At 40.5% G+C, this 21,056-nt stretch overlaps 2 protein-coding genes and 1 non-coding gene across 7 annotated transcripts; all 3 read left to right on the forward strand.

The window, feature by feature from the left end:
- The first annotated feature begins 12,512 nt into the window (after positions 1-12,512).
- Positions 12,513-15,414, forward strand: LOC128770887 (60S ribosomal protein L27a-like). Of its 2 annotated transcripts, XM_053885851.1 has the most exons (4): positions 12,513-12,526; positions 13,017-13,092; positions 14,023-14,197; positions 15,254-15,414. In XM_053885851.1, the coding sequence occupies exons 2-4, from the start codon at positions 13,061-13,063 to the stop codon at positions 15,380-15,382; spliced, it is 336 nt and encodes a 111-aa protein (XP_053741826.1). In that variant the 5' UTR covers positions 12,513-12,526; positions 13,017-13,060; the 3' UTR covers positions 15,383-15,414. The 2 variants fall into 2 exon arrangements, with proteins under 2 accessions (XP_053741826.1, XP_053741825.1); XM_053885850.1 differs by lacking the exon at positions 12,513-12,526 and having other exon boundaries at positions 12,873-13,092.
- Positions 13,773-13,902, forward strand: LOC128771463 (small nucleolar RNA SNORA3/SNORA45 family). Its single transcript, XR_008416643.1, has one exon. It is a non-coding gene; the product is annotated as a small nucleolar RNA SNORA3/SNORA45 family (small nucleolar RNA).
- Positions 15,415-16,966: 1,552 nt separating the features above from the next.
- On the forward strand, positions 16,967-19,347 carry akip1 (A kinase (PRKA) interacting protein 1). 4 transcript variants are annotated; one of them, XM_053886052.1, is made up of 5 exons: positions 16,967-17,042; positions 17,862-18,047; positions 18,121-18,195; positions 18,254-18,373; positions 19,028-19,347. In XM_053886052.1, exons 2-5 carry the CDS (start codon positions 17,889-17,891, stop codon positions 19,175-19,177), a joined length of 504 nt encoding a protein of 167 aa, XP_053742027.1. In that variant the 5' UTR covers positions 16,967-17,042; positions 17,862-17,888; the 3' UTR covers positions 19,178-19,347. The 4 variants fall into 4 exon arrangements, with proteins under 4 accessions (XP_053742027.1, XP_053742028.1, XP_053742026.1 ...); XM_053886053.1 differs by having other exon boundaries at positions 16,979-17,025; XM_053886051.1 differs by lacking the exon at positions 16,967-17,042 and adding an exon at positions 17,054-17,353.
- The last annotated feature ends 1,709 nt before the right edge of the window (positions 19,348-21,056 follow it).

The following is a 21,056-nucleotide window of genomic DNA, read 5'->3' on the forward strand; positions in this document are numbered from 1 at the left end:
ATTCCTGTACTGCACCACCCTCATGTACTTGTCTGATGCTTCTGACTTCCACTTAGAGGTAGGTTGTGCGTGAGAGCCTGGCCAGAGACAGCTGTCAAATTACGAATAGGAGTGTTCCATTTCTCTACATTGCCACTATCTAGCACTCTAATGACTTCAGTCATCACTTGAGTCCTGCAAACATCACCTAAACTGAAACGTTTTTGCTATTTAATCCAAGCATTGTGAACATAAATAAAGTCACATATGGTTTGGGTGCCTCCAGACCCACATTCATTTCACGTCTGAAAATTGTTTGATGGAGAATTAGAAGATTGTTTTGAATATTGTGATATTACCCACTATGCAGTCTTTGCACACAAAGAGGTCAGAGTTCAAACAAAACCAGTCTGCAACTGGGCAGTGTGACGCTGGAAGAGAGCGAACCAGGGCTAGAAATGTGTTTTTCGTCTTTTATATTGTTTCTCATTTTGTTGGTGTGTGTGAAGTCAAAGCTGCTGGCAGGCGATTTATAAGGTGTGTGTGTGTCGAGTGTGGTGGCAGCAGTCTGGGAGATGGATTGTAAGTCAGAGTTGATTCAATTCTCTGTCCAGGTTATGACTGATGCTCTTTTATTACACCAGGCCCCAGTTTTGAGAGAGGCACCAGAGGCGGACCAGAAGTAGTATTTGTTGTGGGCACATGTAACATCACAATCTGCCACCACAGCTGCAGCACTTGATCCAGCGTATGTTCACGTCTACGTCATGTGCCCACCAAACACACAGCAAGAATATGTTGCTCTCACCCACCATCTGCGTGAAAGAGCTCGGCATCCCGTTGCTTACATCGCTGCATAATGTCTGCGCAGCAGGAATCCGCAGGCTTTGTGTAGCAGATTATCTGACGTGTCACACGGGAGAGGTTGTTACATAGTGGGGATGGCTGACTATACAAGACCTGCTGTCTTTGTGACATACAGTGTGTAAAAGTCATGCAGTCATCCTGATACTATGGATACATTTCACTCTCCGGCAAGCAAAAAACTCTTTTGTACTCAATAAAGTGTTCACGTGTGCCTGTGCCAGAGCGCTTAACCAGGTCTCCTTGTTCATGCTCAGGTTTTCTTTCTCAGGTTTTGGCTACTTTAGTGCCAAAAAGGTGAAAAAGCACAATGTTACTTGTAGCATGCAGGGAAAGCTGTTGCACTGAGGTGTGTCAGAATGCTCGATTTCTCTCTTTCCCAAGCAATTTTTTCATAGAGCTTGAATGTTTCGAGAGAGAAAAGTCTGACGTTACATAAAATGGTGTTAGCAACATACTTAATTAGCTACCCACAAATTAGTGACTGCCTATACTTTGTAGAAAAGGCGCATGAAGCCTGAAGAAAGAATATGTTAAGGAGACGTAAGACAACTTGCTCTGGTATCAATCTCTCTTTTCTTCTCCCAATTTAAGATTTTAAAACTCAAGAATCTCCCTAAAACTGTTCTCTTTGCAGAGCACTATTTCACCGCACCTCTACGAGTCAATATTAGTATGTTAAATTGGAGATGAATTGACCAGTCCTTGCCCATGAGTGATGTTTTTTAAATCGATTGACCCCACTTCAAACAGAAGAAGACCCTCTAAAGGGTCCACCTCATGTCTCATGTGGAAATGTGCCAGCCAACTAGCACACCTGTTTTGAATGCTCACATTATTTAACTGTGAATATTTGGAGCTCTTTTTCTTCAGAAACCATTTTTTTTGTTTTGTTTTGGGGCATTTGTTTGAGTTCTTGTGAGAATCGTTTAATGCCAGAGTGGTGCTCAGAGGCCCCCGCCATGGTCCCTCCCAGCCCTTCTCCTGCCATTGTTTGGTGCTAAAGTAGCGCCCCTAACCGTTACTACTGGACCTATCTTAGTAATAGCAGCAGTTCCCACACATCTTGCCCTCAAGGCAATAAATAGTGACTATCTTCACGTGGCTTTTGTGTCCAATACTGACCCGATGGCAGCCTTCATAATTGGATGTTGAAATGAAGCACATGCTCCACCTTCCACGGCGTATCCTGACACAGTGGGTAAAGACAGCGGCTGCGAATAAGGTCTGCCATGACATTGGCAAAGTGGACTTTTGCTTGCTATAGTGATGACAAAGGCTGCCTTCTGCATTGCTGCGTAGACGTTTTAAATGAGTAAAAACATTATCCTTCCCATGTAGCGCTCCAAGCAGGGGGTGTGGCTCGCACTGTACACGGTCTTTCGACCCACTGGCATTTGAGGCGCTTTAAATCAGCAATTTAAACATTGTTATTCACAGAACGAAAGAAGTGCCATCCCATGTCTTACCTAATCCCACCCTCCATGCTAGGATTAGGTAAGGACAGACATGGGCAAAGTGTAGGGGCCATATGTGGCCCGATGCCTGTATTTTCCTAACTATAACTAATGTGGCCTAATTTTTTTGCCTTTTGTTGTTCATTCGCTTTTGGTCACCACCACCACAGCCACTCCAGCAGTAAATGTAGCATGTTCTTTTTTTAAGACTAACATTTTCTTCTTTTCATTGGCCATTTTTTGTTTTTTTTCGTGTTCCTCAAAATACGTTGAAGTAATTCTGAAAATGTATTTTGAAATAAATTGCCTTTTTATCTTGGACGTCTAGTCTATAGTTCATTTATATTCAATTTCAGTGCATATAAAATTAACTATTTCAATAGGTTTCATGGCATATCTACTCTTCTTAATATCCTTAATAACATTTAATCTTCTTACATTCATTTTGTCCTTGTTACTTAAGTATATATTTTGGATATTTTTCCATCAGGTTTTCTAGTCATCACTGTCTTTCTTTGGATGATGGCCCCTCACAACCGTTACAGTTTCTAATGTGGCCCTTGAGGAAATGTAATTGCCCATATCTGGTCTAGGATATGCAACGGAAGGCAAAACTTGTGCTTCGTTTGAAAACCTAATGTGTCAACATGCAATGCTGAATGCTGCCTTCAGTGTCATTCAGGACTGAAAACTCCATTGGAGTGAGGAAATAAATCCTGCATTTCAGTCACACTTCCACTGCACCATCAGTGAGGAAAAGAGTCAGCTTCTCTTCTTTTGGCACTGCCAGTTACATGGCTGTTAGAAATAGAAATGAGTGGAAAAGAATTCACAATGTTTGTGTATCCAAATGGACCGATACAACAATAAGATTAGTAAGAACAATAACAGAAGAGACTTTTTTTTGTGTTACCTAAATTCTAGCTTGAGCACCCACATCCCCAAAATACCGGGTCGCAGCAGGTGCTCTTGGAAGTTTTCTTTATATCTTCTATTTTGGTGGCCTCCTAACTCTCCTCTCACAGCCACCTGCAGCCTAATACTGCAAAAATAAAATGGAGTACAGTAATTTGTATCTACACCTAAAGTAATAGTAGTAACATTTAGTATACAGTCACTCAAAAAAGCAGCTACTTGATCATGTTTCTGTGAGTGATGAACTGGTGTCCTATTTCATTTCATCTTTTCCAATCTCTCCATGACTTCTTCCTCTCTTCCTCTGCTCAGCTGGACTCCCAAATTTGGGCATCGCAGCAGATATCTTGACATGTTATCATACCAGAGGCGATCAATGCGATGTGGAATAAGTCAAGATGAGTTATGAAGGCTTTTAAAGGTTCAGAGTCTCCTTTTTCATTAGATATTGAAACATCTGTTGATATATTATTTATCGAATGACGGCGTAGGGATTATCTGCTCAACTTCCCAGCGCTTTGAACAGCACCAAATGATTTCCAGACACTCTAAAAATAATCTCTGTTTTCTGAGGGAAGCATTGCAGATTCCTTAAAGTAGACACAATAATTATTTAAAAAAAAAAAAAAAAACAGACTGTGGCCTGCACAGCTGTAAAATGAGGCTGGATGGCTATAAATTACCAAAATTTAAAGACCAAGTGGGTTGCAGTGTTTGGAAAAGGTCCACGCTCAAATCTCCTGAAGTGATGAAATTCCTTTCATCTGAAACATGAACATATCAACCTCAGCTGATGCAAACATTTGATCCAACCCCACAGAAGGAAAATGCCTCCTTGACGTTGACCTTAAGTTTTTTTTTTTTAATCATAGACAAAGCTAAATGACTTTGATGGATGAGAAACCAAACCCCAAGTCCAATGTAGAAATTCAGACAATGTGGAAAAAGCATTGAATTAACCTTTTACTATTTACTATTTAAAAATATTTCAGCTTTTACCACAATCGTAATAATTGCGGTCATAGATAAAGAGTTCTATAGTTGTGTTGAGTGTATGATTTACAACCCTTTAAGATAGACTGTTAAATTACTCAGATTGTTAGTATGAGCAGAAATCTTTTCATTGAGGAGCTGTACAAATGCAATGGTTTTCACACAGTGCATAAACTGGAAAATCTTATGAACTGAAAGAAATACATGTAGATTATTAACATCTATGATCTGGACGTCTCAGTGTTTGCTCGGAAAATGAATTTTAACAATAAGTGGGGATAAACTTATTATAAATGAAAGTTGTTTCCGTCCTCATTTGTGCTTCTCCTTGTCTCTGAAAGTGCAAATATCCAGAAACGACATGTTGCCTACAGACCATTGCAGAGGTCATCACATGGCTAGTAAATAAGCTCTCTGATAAGCAGCGCATGAGAGTGTCTGCCATTACTGCCATCATCTTGGCTCTGCTCTAGCAAGCACTTCAGGCAGTGCTGGAACACAACCCAATGACGTATATAGCAGGTTCAATGAGCTTCAACTCACACTCTGTCATCAGAAATAGAGAGATCCAGCTGAAGCAAGGCCCACAGTATATGCACACTCAGGATATCTCAGATGAAGCCCTTGTGTCTCCCCAGTCTGGAGCATATGATTTTGAAAAATGATGGTGGTCAGAAAAGGTAGTTTCAATGGTAGTTCGTTTATATCTTGGGGAATATGATTCAGTTGGCTCAAAGACAACCACTAAATTGTTGAGATATTGCTGAGTCATATGTTTAATACATATACGTATTTTTGCTAACGCACAGCTGAACACAAAACACATTCCAATTTTCATGCCATAAATTTGGGCAGATCCGTAGCTTTTTAAATTCTTCAGACCCTAAAATCCCAGCAGCTCATGTATCAACTTTGCGTACACAAAAGAAGACGCACAATCACCCATAAGGACTGTGTGGGACTTGTTCATGGAAAATGTATGCATCTCACGCCAGGTCTGCCCCTGCAGATGTAGGACATGCTTTTCATGCTTTCATTCCGTCCTTCTCTTCCATCCTTCCTGCGCCTGTATTCAAAACAGGTGCACATGTGGAGTGGGGATGCTACAGTCCTGTTTGGGGCGGCCATGTTGATGAACTCTTGGATATTGAGTTGTGTGGATAAAGGTCATCTTGGGGAGTGAAGTGGAACTGCATAATGTCCACTACATGTCCACTCCTTGCGATTGCATAAATGAAAACGATCACCTTTAACCTTTCCTGTGCCCAGAGATGCCTCGTGTCCCTTGCAATACTGAAGCATCCTATTCGACCCGTTCATGGAAACCACCACACTCTATATCTCTGTGATATTAGTAATTATTTTGTCAACTGCTCCAAGGAAAAATGAGGATTCTTAAGGAATAATTAGTCCTTGAGTAAAGGAAAGGAAATAAAACACTTTCAAAACACCTTCTTCACTTTTAAATAAGTGTGATAAGGTTTTTTTTTTCTACAGTAAGAAGATACGTACATGATGATCTCTTTTATTTTACAAATACTTTTTTTTTGTAAATATCTTATTATAACTCAATGGAACAACCGTATAGTGTAATTAATGTCACATTATTTTGTTGTAGACTTTTTGTTGCATGTCAGCGGAGAAGTGCCGAATTGTTGCACAACAGCTGAATGTGCGTGTGGAAGCCTGTTTTTGAAACCAATAGATGAATATAACAGTATAAAGAATGATGAACAAGTGGAAACCATTGGTGTTATGCTGCTTTGCAACATTATTTTGCCTGACAGTTTGCTTCAAACAGGTTTTGAAACAGACTGCAAATGGCAAGTGATGATACCAACTGACCAACATAGTGAAGTGAAGTTGTCAGACCTCATGCAGAGGCGTCAATACTAACTGGTGAAAGACCAAGTAAGTCCCACTGTTTACACAAATTAGCATTATTCATTTTGTGCTGCTGACCCTTCTTTAGAGAGTTTTACATTACATTTACATTACAGTCCAGTTGTGATGGGTAGATGAAGTTTCATGAATCGATGTCCTGATTTTCAGAGGCCACCAGATGGCACTGTCTGCAGCAAATGCTTCGACTTGAATAACTAATTCTATGAAATCTCTCATTATTGCGAAACTAACAGTGCCATCTAGTGGCATCTGAGAACTAGGATACCGTTTCATACTGTTTCATGACACCTCATCTGCCATAAGCACCGTTCAGTGTGACCATACGTCTCTGAGCTGTTCCGACACTGTTCCGCTCACAACAAACCATGGTTCAAACAAAACTAAGTCCTTGTTTCACACAAACCTGCCTCCTGCCTCAAAAATTGCTGACAAATGCCTCATTATTTGATCTTCCTGGAACTTCCTTCACTTCAGTTCACAGCACGCCGGTGTTCATCACAAGATGACAGTGGTGTTTGTACCACAAGTGAGAACCTTATTAGAATCACATGTATTTATGGTAGTATATGGAAACATAATTTCATTTCTTCATAATTCTATTATAATTTTGTTGTTTATTCAAGGCTACACATTTCCATCCAGAAGACACTTTTTTTCATTTACAGCCAGGGTCGGCAGAGGGCCTCATGTGGCCCCCTGGCCATGCATCGCTCATGTCTGCTTCACTGTGTTGCAATGGCTCTATCCCTTGGTCATGTTTCTCTTTCCTCCTCTGTCACACCATTCATGTTTGATTATGCCTGTTGATGCGGAACACCAAATGACATCTTGTCTATATAAATGATCACTTCCTATCCTTCATTCACAGCAGCAAGAAACAGAAACATAGCCTTGTTGTTGTTACAAGCTCAGTTCACACATTAAAAACTTTCAATCTTTAATTAAAACCATAAAACATCCTTGAACAGCTGACAGATACGAAAAGTTGGCTGTTTCTAATAATAACTATAAAAGGAAGGGGGAACTGATCCAAGATAAAAGCAGTTCCAAGGCATGACTGTGGTTAGTGGACTTAAGAGGGTTTAAAAAACAAAGATCAACTAAAGCCTCTCTGATGGTCAATTTCCTCAAAACTATCAGAGCGTTATCCTCTGTCTGCCTGCGTCTCTGTCCACAGGGCAGAAAAACACTCTTTATAGACGCCATCATCCAGCTGCTCTACTCAAGAGTTTTTATGAGCACTCTGAGAGCAGCGCCTGTAGCTGATGATACATCACCCTGAATTAATGAAGTGTATTAAAGTAGAAGGTATGTGGTCAGGAATTGCGCAACGTTGCTGGAAAATAATACTTGAATGGATAAACGTCCACTTTAGACGAAGATGATTCCAAAGGAAACACAGGAGACCAGCAGTCCTGCCAATGAATGCAGTCAAATAATTCAAGCTTGGTGACAACATCCAATAAATGAAGAATATTTCAACATGTCTGGAGGTGGGAGGGGGATACATTATCCTGCTGGCTTCTAGGGAAAATCCACAGCTATTTGTGTCCTGATGAAAACATAACCAGTGGGAAAAAATGGAACCACACAGCGTAGAATAGATATAAATACATAAATGGACCACATCAAACTATGAGGGAGAAGGAATTGAGATATATATTTTTTTCTAATTCTGACATTAAACCTATTAAAAATGAAAAAAAAAAAAAAAAATTGAATTAATTGAAATCCCTGTGGTCTGCGAGAGCTTGCTATGCAAAAGATCAGCTCCAACACGTCAGTCACCAACCAGTTGTTTGCCCTCCAACGGGCTGTTTTCTTGTGAGCAGGCATCTCAAACATTAAAATCAGTCTGGAAACATCTGACGACTGAAAAACAGTTACATGTAGAAGGGACTAATATGGAAAAGGGAAGACAGATTCTGTTTCTTGAGCAATGAGAGAGAGTCAGTGGTGATGGAATAGACTTTAGTTATTTTGACATAAATATCAAGTGAAAACAGACACATCACATTTAGTTTGTTATGAAAGTGACTGTTTGATCAGTGGCAATCTTTTTTTTTTTTACCAATCCGATCCACTGATCGCCTTCACCTCTGCGAACGGGTGAAAATCAGTCACTGTCCCTTCTGCTCTGCTGCAAGAGGAGGCTGACTGACAGACCTGCCTACCAGTTGGCGTCAGCATATGCACATGACCATAGTCACATGCTGCATATATATATATATATATATATATATATATATAGAGAGAGAGAGAGAGAGAGAGAGAGAGAGAGAGAGAGAGAGAGAGAGAGAGAGAGAGAGAGGGAGAGAGAGAGAGAGAGAGAGAGAGAGAGATGGAATTCACTGACCAGCCTTTGTGGTCGTTGAGGACCAGGAAAGTCAGCGCATTCCTGATGTGACATCTCTGTTTCATCATATATATATGAATCAGGGTTTCTGTTTGTTAAGTCAGAATTTTTCAGTTAAAAACATTCATTTGAAAACACAACCATTGTTTCAATGATTGCACTTCTTTTATCATGTGTGATCAGGTTTAGATTCTTTTCAGAATTATTGATATGCCACACTAACGTTCACACAGGATGACTAACCATCAGCTTTCGCCATCCAGTTTTGATGTGGAATATCAACGTCACAGCACATTAAATGCGTAATTTATACTCACCCACATACAGACTGCATTTGGCTCGACACTCATGCATGTTTTGTTTTTATTGTTGAAGATCCAGAAGGGTTTTTGAATTTGTATTGTTTTTTTTTTATGTCCAGCCGGACAGCTGAGCATTCAAGCACTACTATTACAGAATACAATTGTTTTTATTTTTTTTACTCGTATATGGCAGGTCTTATTGGAAGGTTGCTGAGTCACTATGCATGTGAACTATGAATAAAATAGTAATAAATAAATTAGGCCAGTCAGGTTTCCACTTCTCTGTTAAGTCACAGAGATCTGGTTGGGTAGTAGCTACCATCAATCTGTCATATTGATACCTACCAAAATAAATAAATGAGCAAAAAAAGTCATAATCACATCAACAATTTTTTAGAAACATCCATCTTAATGTCTTGACTCAGAGCTTAATCTGACGTTTCCCCTGAACTGTGTCAGGCTCTGGTTCAAACATACATACAGTTGTATTAAAGCAGCCATGTTTGCAATTTTGAAACAAATGTTCTGGGTCAAACTTCAGCAGCTCATCGTGAGCCATGAATCTTGAGTGAACAAAACAAAATAAGCCATGCTGGCATCATGGTGGGGCACCTCCATGTTTGCCAAGCTAAGCAGGACCCAAGAAGAGAGCCTTCCGACAGAACTAACCATGTCAATACCTGACCGCTGAAAACAAAGATGTTGCTCCATCTAAACTGGAGCTCTACTTAATCCCAAGAGTTCGGCTGGGGCCCAAAGCTGAAGACAGCCAACTAGGCCTCACCACAGCCGCCAGGGGGAGCTGGAGATCGGCTGTTGTAGAAGAGAGGTCGCAATGGAAAACAGGTCTTCACTGCTGGACTCAGGTGTGATGTCCAAGATAAGGAGTAAAATACCATCTGTAGTGCAGTGCAGTGACATTGTATTATAAAGTACACATGGAGCTCACTCCTGCTTCTGTGTGGGAGGTCAAGCTAAAGTCCAGATGTAACGATGGCCGTTATGGCTAAGCAGCTCAAGTTTAGTTCCATCTGATCACAGGACGTATCTCCAACCATTATGGTCTTTCTCTATCTGTAAAATATTACGCATTGCATGGTTTTTCTGCTGTTAATAAAACCTTTTCCAGGCAGACTTGCTGCTCCAGGACAGTCTCTGACTCACTCAGTGGACATTCCTGGTTGGGGAGCCTCTAAATCCTCAGCATCATCGTCATCTGGGCATCACAAATCGTTCAAGATGGTTATTTTGGTTTCTGTTAGATATTTGATTCTGAATACTGCAAGTTAAGTATGAAATAAATCTCTCATGACTCATGACAGATTCAATATATTTTATCTTAAACCAGTAAATTACAGAGAGCAAACTGGTATAACTGTGATATTCCCTAGTGAAATTGTGTTGTATTATATGTATATAATTTACCTGGACGCTACTGTGATGCAGAAGGATTTATCAACTTTCTATCACATGTCAATATACACGCAGATGAATGAAGTGATTTCAAAACAGAGGGGTTGATCCAATGCGTGTGCTTGTTCTCACTGTGGCAGGCTGGCAAGTGAGGGCACGTGGCAGGGCAAGAGGAACACTTTTGGACGGTCGCAGCAGAGCAGATCTCCCCCACCCAGTCCAAGGTTCTCAGTCTCCAAGCTCACCTGTCCATAGTTGCTATTAATCTCAAATTACGGCTCAACAATTTGTGGATCGTCTTCAACCACCATTTCCCCATCCAAGTCTGGGTTAAGATAAAACGTATCAGAGTCATTTGAGTTCCCTTCGTCTGATCCAGAATCATACAGGATGCATGACTGGTCTGGGTTGGATTCACAGTGAAAACCCGACTCCAGCTCTGGTGGTCCAGGCTGGAAGCTGTCTGAGTCAAAGTGTGGCATCCAGCTGGATATAGCTGACTCCTCTTCAATAACACATGCTGGATAAGGCATCGGCTCCTCCTCTTAAGTTCCAAAAACATCAGGCTCATTTTCTTTTACTCCAGTCTGCAAGGAGGGGATGTTATTAATCATTAAGCCAGCTGCACTGAGACCAATAAAACGCCTTCCTCAGTACCTGCTGTGGTTCCAGACCAGAAGCTTCACCGCAGCACGTGGTGAGTGCTTGACCTGGCAGGATTGCCGGGGACATGACAGTGTCGACAAGATGCAGGCTGCAGGTCGAGACGCTCAAGACTCACCACTGCAATTCTGGAAACATGCAAAACTCTCCGGGCTTCTAGATGAATCTTGTACAAGCCAGATCTCTACAGGAATATATATATGGTTATTTCCATTCTGAGATATCTAGTTTGAGGTGATCGAATGCAAAGACTCCTAGACACAGTAGTGATGTCCTAATGTTGTCTTTTCTTTACTCTCAACGGGACAGCAGTCTTGCCGCAGGTTTAATCAATATGATTGGATACCTTTTGTAGCATTTGAATATCACTGACTAAGCTCAAGGGGACAGCAGGTGGCAGTAGAGTTTAAGAAGTCGTTTGTGCACAGCAGTGGCAGGAAGAAAGAGCCTCTAACTGAAGCTTTCTTTTTACAGTGAAAAATCTTCAGATAGATAGCGTACAAAAGCTACTTGGTGGCGTTATAATGTTCTTTAAAATAGTCTTTACATGTGTGGTGAGTTTGTTTACACATAACTTTTATAAATTCAAAATAAATTCTTGGGTTTGTTTTACCTTATTCTCCTCAATAGATCAGCTACACTTCGGTCTGGACACCTTACAGCTGACTGAGTGGGCTTTCTGTGCTTCCTTCTCTTCCAACTCTCCATATTTGTTATGACCTTAAAAAAATAAACAGAGTCCCCATTGATCAATCTACTGTATCTTCCTCAATGACGCCACTCTCGTCTCTGTTTTACTTGGTTGGTTGGGAGGCCTTCTTCAGTGAGTGGCAAACATGGACACGTCTCTGGTGTCGCAGTCTCTTGGGTCAGGTGCACTGTTACTGTTAGATACGCAAGGCAACAGGGTACTTTGCCTTTGGGGAAAGTTTCCATGGTGTTTGTAGGCTGCCACATCCATTATCTATTGGATTTATTAACAGAGTCAGAACAAGAAAACAGCAAAGCAATGGAAATCACAAGCATTTATATTATATTATATTATATTATATTATATTATATTATATTATATTATATTATATTATATTATATTATATTATATTATATTGTCAAAATGAACAAAAATTATTGATAAAGGAGTAAATTGGAAGTAACACTAAATTTTAGCAACATTAAAGTGATACATAGCACAATATTCTCTCCAGATATACAAACAACATTTCTAGAAGACAAATAGGTATAATCCTAGCAATTTTAAAATGTATTTCTGAAGATCTTCGTTGTACAAGCAGATGAAGGAGTCAGCCCTTAGACAAAACTGAGCAGGAGTCCCTACTGAGGGCCAGTATAGAGAGAGCAACGGGGGATGCCTTTGGTTGAGCGTTGACACAACCCCACAGTCCCCTGATATGCCAGCGTTGCATCACCAGATTATTAAGGCAATAATTGCTGCTCTCAACACATTGGAAACGAATTACAGACATAAAATGTGCTCAATATTAATAAAATAATGAGGAAATATTAATAATGAGTTATTTTATATTTTAGAGAATGGTTGCAGTTACAATTATTTGTCGCTAGGTACCGCTGTTGCACGATGTGTCCTTCACGCGATTGCACAAATCTCACACTCCACCGCGAGATCTGCTATTCCCGTGCCTCTTTCAACATCTGAGATGGTATTGCTATAATGCATCCACGTGTCTGGGAAACGATCTCTGTATCCATCCTTGTTGCTGTGGTTAATGGCCACCACATATCTGTTTATATCAATTAATCTGTGTGATTTACAAGCGGTGTCCAGGTTGTCAGAGAAAGATGACTGATTTGAATCATCTGTAAAGCTGCTCATGTGTGCTCATGCAAAGCTGCAAGTGACGCCATACATGTATAAACATACATTCAAGAAAGAATATCTATCATAAATGACCCTTTTTTATTATCAAATAAGTGAAAAGCAGAAGTGGGTGGGCTTCAAGTGTTCTGGCCGTATTTTGTTGACCATGACACAATGTGTGTCTGTTTATTACGTCATGTTAGATCAAGCAATATCAATATATTGCTTTTTGTTTGCTTTAGCCTGTCTGATGTATTTATACTTGTTGGACGAGTAGTGCAGGGTATGTACTGTAGCTTTAGGGGTCTGATTTGAAATTTCTAATCTTCCAGGCAAACACAGAAAGCACCCTTGAGGTCGTAGTAATGCTGGTGGTATGCATCACCACAGAATCAACTTTGACAAATAGTAAGTGATGCATGTTTTTCCCAATTATAATTTTATACCAATAAGTTCGAACCAACAACTTTGTAGGCCATCTACCCGCTGGATCCATGCGCTTTCTTTCGCAACTCATCTTTTTCATTCATGTTCGTCTGTTAAACTTCCTGGAGAGACACGGAATAAACTGATCTGCTCTGCATTTCTGTGCATGTTGGTTTCTGCCTTATTTTTGGCTTACTTGTAAATGTTTCCCAGTTATTTTGGCTCTAGTGCAGCCATGACTGTCTGTAGCCACTACAGTCTCCAGCATTGTGACTCCCAAGCAACTCTGGTTGGTTTCATGCAGAGCCACAGCGAAGATAACAGCCAGGGATCAGAAGTTAAAAGAGACTATGTTGTGTGTGCATAGCACTTTTGAGGTTAATATAAGGCTGCACACTCTCACAAATAAATAAAATAGAAATAGAATCGTCCTCTAATGGAGATTTCACAACTTCACCTTGATCTTAAAGTAGAGATACGAGAAGGATAAACATTTCAGTTTTGTTGAAACTTTAAAAGGTTTATTGACTGTAGAGGTTTTGTGTTGGAATGTCTGTTAAGATTGTTACGCAAAATTCTCACTTTTGCTACAAATTAGACTCTCAGCCTCTTTGGCAACAACTTGTTGTATCTGTCCAGAAAAACCAACTCTGTTAACTGCAGTAGAGACTAGAGTCTCACCTTGACACTCGTCCTTGTCTTGGTGTGCTTGAGTCCTCTTAGATTGAATACTGGTCCTATTCACCAACTGAATCTTTTGTACTTCAGTCATCCACATGGACAGTTACATTCCCGATTCTCCTCTCCTTGTTTATGGTTTAACCTGCTTCTTGCTGTCTTTGATAGACATTCTTTGATCTGCAGAGAAAGTCGTGACAGGTAGTGATGCTATGTCCTCTTGTGTGTCTGCAGCCATCCAGGATACTTTGGAAAGGTCGGTATGAGACATGACCACCTGAAGAGGAACACAACTTTCTGTCCCACCATCAACCTGGAGAGGCTGTGGACGCTGGTGAGTGAGCAGACCAGGCTCCACCATGCTGGGAAGCCTCATGGCCCTGCTCCCATCATCGACGTTGTGTGCTCTGTGAGTATTGTGTCCAGCTTTAAACTTCAGCAGCCTGTCAACATTACATCTCAGAAGCAACATCAGCAATAGTGACCAAGGTTACATGACGGTCCAGAAAAGCAAAAGTCGGTTAATATGCATGTAGCTGTTTAGCACCCCCCATTTGTAAAACAGATTGATCTGTCAGCAACTATGTGCTGAGAACAATGTAGCTGTCTAAAATGTCTCTTCGTGACATGTCTGCTTCGTGTTGCACCCCTTGTCACGGATGTGACATCACTCAATTGGTTATTTCTCTGCTACATGTAAACTGGGGTTACCCACTGCATTCTGACTCTGCAGCTTCTTCAAGCTAGTGCCTCATGCTTCTTGCACACCAGACATATTTTCTCTACAAATAGTTTCCACGCTATTTCTTTTTTTTTTTTCAAACCTGCTGTCCTTCAATGCAAACTTGCAACGTTATTTCACTGAACGAAATTGTGGTTTTTGTTTTTTCAGGCAGAGGTCTGTTTTTCCAGAGTTTTGATGGGAGGAGCGCACGTCCGACCATTCGAAACAATCGTTTTTGACATGTCACATAGCAAAACAATCAACATGGCTGGACTGGTTGATTGTGTTCATATCCTAGCACTGTGCCCTTTACAACAAAAAGCCTGAAAGCTACAAAGAAAATAATTGTCTGGAATGTTGCAGTATAAAGTCGGTCTTCTATGACCAGGGAGGACGTGGTTTCAGACCACTCAGTTGTCAACTGGACGCACTGGACTTGTGATCAGTTGTGGCCAATTAATGTAGTGGTTGAATGTATTGCTGTCCTTTTCAATTACTATCGTTACATTGTGTCAATATTTTCATGTTAATCCATATCAGTTGTACTAGCTTAAGTTTTGCAACGTTTTAAAAAACTGATCAAAGTGGTGGTGGATTCAAGATGAGTCAGAGGCATCTAACAGACCTTGCTCAGCCAGTGTATATTTCTTCATGTGTTTATAAAGTGTAATCTCTTTCACCTATGTATTTAGAAAACTCATTAAAAGAATCATGAAATAACTTTATCACACCTCTCTTCAGGGCTGCTACAAAGTTCTGGGCAAAGGCAAACTGCCGAAGCAGCCAGTGATTGTGAAGGCCAAATTCTTCAGCCGACGGGTCGAGGAGAAGATCAAGGCTGTGGGAGGAGCTTGTGTGCTGATGGCATAATGCTTCTGTCATGTTTTTGTAAAAATAAAGGGTTTAAACTGTCATCGAAAGGACGCTAGGCAATTAATTGTTCAGAATTCAGAATGGTCATTGTCGATCATCACTGTCACCCTGTTTGTTATCGTGTGGACACGCCCCCCACGATTGGTCAGGCGAGGTGGCTGTGTTGTGAATCTGACAGTGAAGCAATGTGTGACATTCCAAAATGTTGCGAGTGCATTCTGTTATCGCAGGAGTGAGAGCTCAGAGAGCAATGATACTAAGTGTAAACATTGAAACAAGTGGAAAACACAACACTATGGTGGTTTTCTGCATTTTTAGTGGAAAAATACAGAAAGACCAATCATAACTAAAGGACTGGGACACATCACAACTCACTCAGTCCGTGCTTTCTGGCCCGACATATGAAGAGACGGACCTCGGTGAGGACAGCTGCTGGTTGGAGAGATTCACTTCTCATGATTAAAAGCAAGCATTTTATTGTCATCAATTCAATATCAAGATGTCCCCCTTGTTTTCTTGTTTCTCTGTCGGCTTGCTTTTAGATAGGCTACATTCCATTCCTGTTGAAGGGCACGGGTTGCCGGGGGGCTGTACTACTCTTTAAATAATCCTGGTGGAGACACTGATCAGACTAGCCGGTTGGTTTGGCAACTTTTTGTGAGGTTCATGCAGATCACGCAAGCAACACATCATGACATTGGTTGCAGTCTTCAGACACATGATTGGTTCAAGTATGTGTGCTTGACTGGATGGATCGAAACCTGCACCACCCCAGCCTTATGAGGACCCTTGGTTCACATGAAAGAAAATTCCCTTTGAGCAGCATGATCGAAAACTGGGAAAGGGGTATCTCATGACAAAAATAATTAACAAAACAAAATGAATTTGGATTGAACATGATACAAACAAAACAAACATAACAAGGTTGGCATGATAGTCAAACCTTAAATGAGAATATTCTTATGAACATTTAGATAATACAGAATATACAGTAGGTCGGTACAAATGCGAAATTAACTTAATAAGACAATAATATTGAAGAGAAAGGAAACAGAGAGAAAATAATAATAATAATAATAATAATAATTTATAAATAAATAACTAAAAAAAGGAGAAACGGACATGATATATCACAATTCTCGGAATAATTTTTGAATTATATTTACAGTATGCACACATTTCTTGTTATCAATAACTTTTATACACGCAAGGTAATTCACAAATTCAGTTTCAAACACAGGAAAGAAGGGAGGACTTTTGGAAAATTTTGCTCTGTGGATATGGAATTTCCCCTTTAAAATTAACAAAACACATATCCGCGGTACCGGGCGGATGTGACGAAAGCGCGTCCCATTTCCGGCTCCAAAGGCGGAAATGATGTTACATTTAAGCGCCTGGCTGAAGGTGTAGTTCTGAAGTTTTTGCGCGAGCAACCCGAAAATCCCCAAAGTGAAGCTGAGGACACAAACTGGACTTCAACAACTGTAACTGTATTATAATAAAGACATTTTATACACCATCAGGCTTTTTGTCGCGATGTGTCATTTAGCAACACTTGTTGTACTGGTCTGGATGGGCGTGGTTTGTTGTGCAGGATTTCCCGCACCAGAAACGCTGCTGTCCGACTCCACTGGATATGGGTGAGGAAAGCAAGAAGGTAGATGTTTCCGTCTTTACTTGTACTCGCACCTGCGACGTGCATTTAGGTTGGCTACGTTTGTCCTCAGAATTCGAATGGATGGAATGGATATGGAAAAAATCCGACTGAAAATACACGTTGCAAAGTTTTCTTGTAGGTTGCCATGAAGAGAAGATCAACAGAAGCGATGTGTTCAGTCTGGTGACCCGCCCTTGATCAATTAACTGTTTGCCAGCAGTCGAGTATTGATATTTAAAGTTGATAACGAGACCAAAGCCTTAAACTATGGCTTGATGCCGTTTTTGTGCTTGACCTGGCCGTTTTACAAGGTAAACCACCGCCAAGTACCTGTCTTTGAGCTACGTTATGTTTTCGTCCAGTCGTTTCATACGCCCTATTTCAGTTGTGACTTTCATTGTTATATATTTCCCTCAGTCCGGAAGAATGTGTGGCCTGTACCATTTAGGTCAAAAGTGAGTACTTTGAGTTCTTTGAGAGGGGCAGTTTCATCAAATGGAAACCATGCAAAGGATGGGTAGGGATCTGGGATTTTGTCAAAGAAGAGGTGAAGCTGAAGACAGGTCTCGTCTGCCCTACTATGTATCAAGGCATGAGGGCGGTTCAGGCATGTTTGGGGCCACATTTTAATGGCTCTCTATTAATTCTTGGACCACGTGCCGATTATAATAATGTTGACATCATCGCTGGTCAATAATAATCTTCACTGAAATCATTATTTATGATGAAACTTTTGGTAGAAAATCTATTCCGGTACAACACACTGTGCATTCTTGACAGTTGTGCTGTCTCCTACTGACCGTGATCTCTCTACTGCAGGTCACCTGAGTTGACTCCACCCTGTTTATGGCCGCAGAATCCCGGCTGGAGTCTTCCCTGCGCCGCTCTGCCAGTCTGGGTCTGCAAGTGCTTCAGCGTGCCTCCCGGCGAAATGTAGACTGGAACAACATTCGTGCATCGCACTCCGCCACATTTACAGATGTGCAGACAGGCTATGAGAGAGCTGTATGTGTTTTGTGGATTCAGTTTTTGAGACATCTATGTCCTTTGGCTGTGATATGTTTTTTGCCTCTTTCAGAAAATGCACACGCAGCTGAATGAAGCTTTTGCAAGCATGGCTGACTTCATGGCCCACACAACACATCAATGCATGGTCTGTTTACATCTGCTGCCAGGAGGCTTTCTCAGACTCAACTCTGTCTGTGTTCCAGAGGTTCTACCAGTCAGACTGTTGCACTGACAGAAGCCACATGGAAAAGGAGCATGTGCAGCGGTTCCATTCTGGTCCTGCTCCTGGCCCCAGTACAGCTGCAGCGACAACCAAGAGACGTGTATGTACTGAAGGAAAACGTTTTGGCTTTTAAATATGACTTAAAGCATATTGGTTGATATTTAACAATCTTTTTTTAACCTTCACAGTTGTTCCTTGTAAAATGATTCACGTCCACTGGTGCTTTTGAGACTAAATGCAAATGTAAACAGTCCACATTCGCACAACAAAATCTTTACTTAAAATATCCATACAGAAGCCTACTTTTTAAACATTGTACAGGGGTTGGACAACATAATGGAAACACCTTAAAGCTTTTTTAGCTTTAAGGTGTTTCCATTATTTTGTCCAACCCCTGTATATGGAAAGTATTCCGTACAGAATGGATGGAATGTTTTATAAAATGTATTTTCCAGGTTGGTTCCAGGTATAGTTGTCATATTTTAATTGTTACAAGAAATTAAGCAGAAAACAAGATTATAAATTATGGGAATGGAAAACTAAAAAATATTTTCTTTTTGTAATTGCAATTTGTCACTCGTCGTAGAAAATATTGACTGACTACAACAGGGCACTTTTGGCCCAGTAATTGCAAGTTTTTTTTTGTTGATACCATTCTTGATTCAGACTGAACAGTCATAACCGCATTGTTAGTCATAAGCGTGGCTCTGACTACAGCAAGTGTTATCTGACTTACATAATCCATTGGTTTCAGGAGCGAGTCTCAGCAGCTGGTGAAGATTTCAGCATAGAGGTTGCAGCAGGAACGTACTCTGTCACCGCCAGTGTGGACGAGTCTCAGCAGCAGACACAGGTGGTCACCCTCACACCTGGGGAAAGTGTCCACCTCACCTTCAGCCTCTGACTCCTGTTCCAACAGAATTTCTCCTCATAATGGTCTCACCTAAATTTGTACTCGTAAATGTGCATTCTTTGCTGATATGTTTTATATTTTTGCTTTAAAGTTTGTATTGCTATTTATGAATAACATATTTTATCTCTCTGGATGTGCTTTACATGCCACCAGTATCATAATAAAGACACTATTTTTGTACTCTTGAAGCGTACTATCTTGTTGCCATGTGTCTAATGCCATGTATTTTTATGGATTTATTTACACTTAAGGGAAAATATCATTGATAATTCATTCAGAGGACAAAAATAATGACTTGAGTTGGGTTCTTGAAATGGACACACCAACCTCAATGAAGTAAGGTGCAGTCGTGGCAGTTACAGGCGCACAGATTGTCCTAGACACAAATGCCAAGTGTGCTTATAAGTGAAGGCCTGTTTCCCTCTGGTCATAGATAAGTAGAAGGTAAAACTTGTCTTAACTATTCCATGTTTCTCTCTTGTAACACGTTTTTATCTCTTATTCAAACATCACCTCAGACATTCATCTCTGTTCTTCTCTAGTACCGTTAATTAGTAGACGGTGTACTCATTTTCATCTTGTGATCATCTCTGAAAGTCAGGACACTGTTGCAAGAAACTTTATCAACCTCTCAATACTGAGTCATGAGACCTCTTCTATTCATCACTACAGTTTATTATGTTGCTTGAATCAATTCCTGTTCTATCATTTCTTTCTTCTGTCCTTAATTCAACCATGTTCCCCTTTACATTATTTGTCTTCTCATTTGCCTCTGTTTTATAAACGTTTCTTGTCCAATTCTAAATATTATTTATTATCCCCCTTTGTTTACTCATTATTTTCTTGAATCCTTATTCTCTCTGTTAAAGTAAGTATTGAAAGATCAAAAGCAATTTCATTGGGCAAAACTAGCAGGTTGAATATCGATAGATAGACCAAACACGCAAAAAGCAGTGCAAGATATTCATCTTGCTGACAACGACAACGGGGGCATACAACGTAGCCATTTATCAATGGCACTGCCACTCGGTGACACTCTCCATCACAACCCCATTGTCCTCTCTTCCACACATTCTGCACTGGCATGTTAGACACGATTTTCTGTCTCTCCTTGCCAGAACCAGACACCGGTTGAAGTCTGGTTTGTGTGGATGTAAACACAAATGATTGTTGTCTTTGGTACCTTTCTACTGACAGTCACGCTTTTGAACCTGCGGCATAGTACTTCTGAAGAAAATATCTGTCGCTTGTATGAAAATCTTATGTATAATATATGTATTTCGCATTAACAACCAGCTAAAATGTAATTTATTGAAATGATCTAAACCCAATCACAGCAATATGTACTTATTTAAAATATGTGGCTTCTTCGAACACCCAACAGGTTTAAATATTTTACAGTAGAAATAGAATGCAAGGAATAAATCGTGCACTTATTTTGGATAGCAAACAGGACTTCACAGTTGAATGTAAAGAAAAAACAATCGATGGTACTCAAATTTGGCCTGTGGGCCATTTACGGCCAGTGATCCCTTCTGTGCTGCCTCTGTTGCAAAACGTATTACGATCAGACAGGGTTTGTACACTTCCTGTTTTACATGGATTTACATTTTACACTGCGACTCACCCCTACACCCCTGAAGGTGCTTGCACAAGACCCATTTTTCAATGAATCAGAAAAGTGTCCATACATAGTCCCTTTTACCCCGTTCTTTAACTCTTGAGAAAAAACTCTATTTTCATCAAGTCACCCTAAATGTATTTTGGTATCTAACGGGACATCTATTTGAGTTCTTACAAGAATCGTCAGTCAGCGCAGCAGCCACTACAGCTCCTCCGACCCACATCATCAGACAGGTAAACATGATGC

Source organism: Synchiropus splendidus, chromosome 14 (genome assembly GCF_027744825.2).
Source record: "Synchiropus splendidus isolate RoL2022-P1 chromosome 14, RoL_Sspl_1.0, whole genome shotgun sequence".
In the NCBI taxonomy this organism is placed as follows: Eukaryota; Metazoa; Chordata; class Actinopteri; order Syngnathiformes; family Callionymidae; genus Synchiropus; species Synchiropus splendidus.

What these genes read in the sequence shown, in the direction of transcription:
- akip1 (XM_053886052.1), top strand. Translation starts at nt 17,889, where the DNA reads ATGGCCGCAGAATCCCGGCTGGAGTCTTCCCTGCGCCGCTCTGCCAGT. An exon ending in AGACAGGCTATGAGAGAGCT is followed by an intron (nt 18,048 to 18,120) that starts GTATGTGTTTTG and finishes TGCCTCTTTCAG; the next exon opens with AAAATGCACACGCAGCTGAA. An exon ending in CAGCGACAACCAAGAGACGT is followed by an intron (nt 18,374 to 19,027) that starts GTATGTACTGAA and finishes CATTGGTTTCAG; the next exon opens with GAGCGAGTCTCAGCAGCTGG.
- LOC128770887 (XM_053885851.1), top strand. Translation starts at nt 13,061, where the DNA reads ATGCATCACCACAGAATCAACTTTGACAAATA. An exon ending in AGAATCAACTTTGACAAATA is followed by an intron (nt 13,093 to 14,022) that starts GTAAGTGATGCA and finishes GTGTGTCTGCAG; the next exon opens with CCATCCAGGATACTTTGGAA. An exon ending in TCATCGACGTTGTGTGCTCT is followed by an intron (nt 14,198 to 15,253) that starts GTGAGTATTGTG and finishes ACCTCTCTTCAG; the next exon opens with GGCTGCTACAAAGTTCTGGG.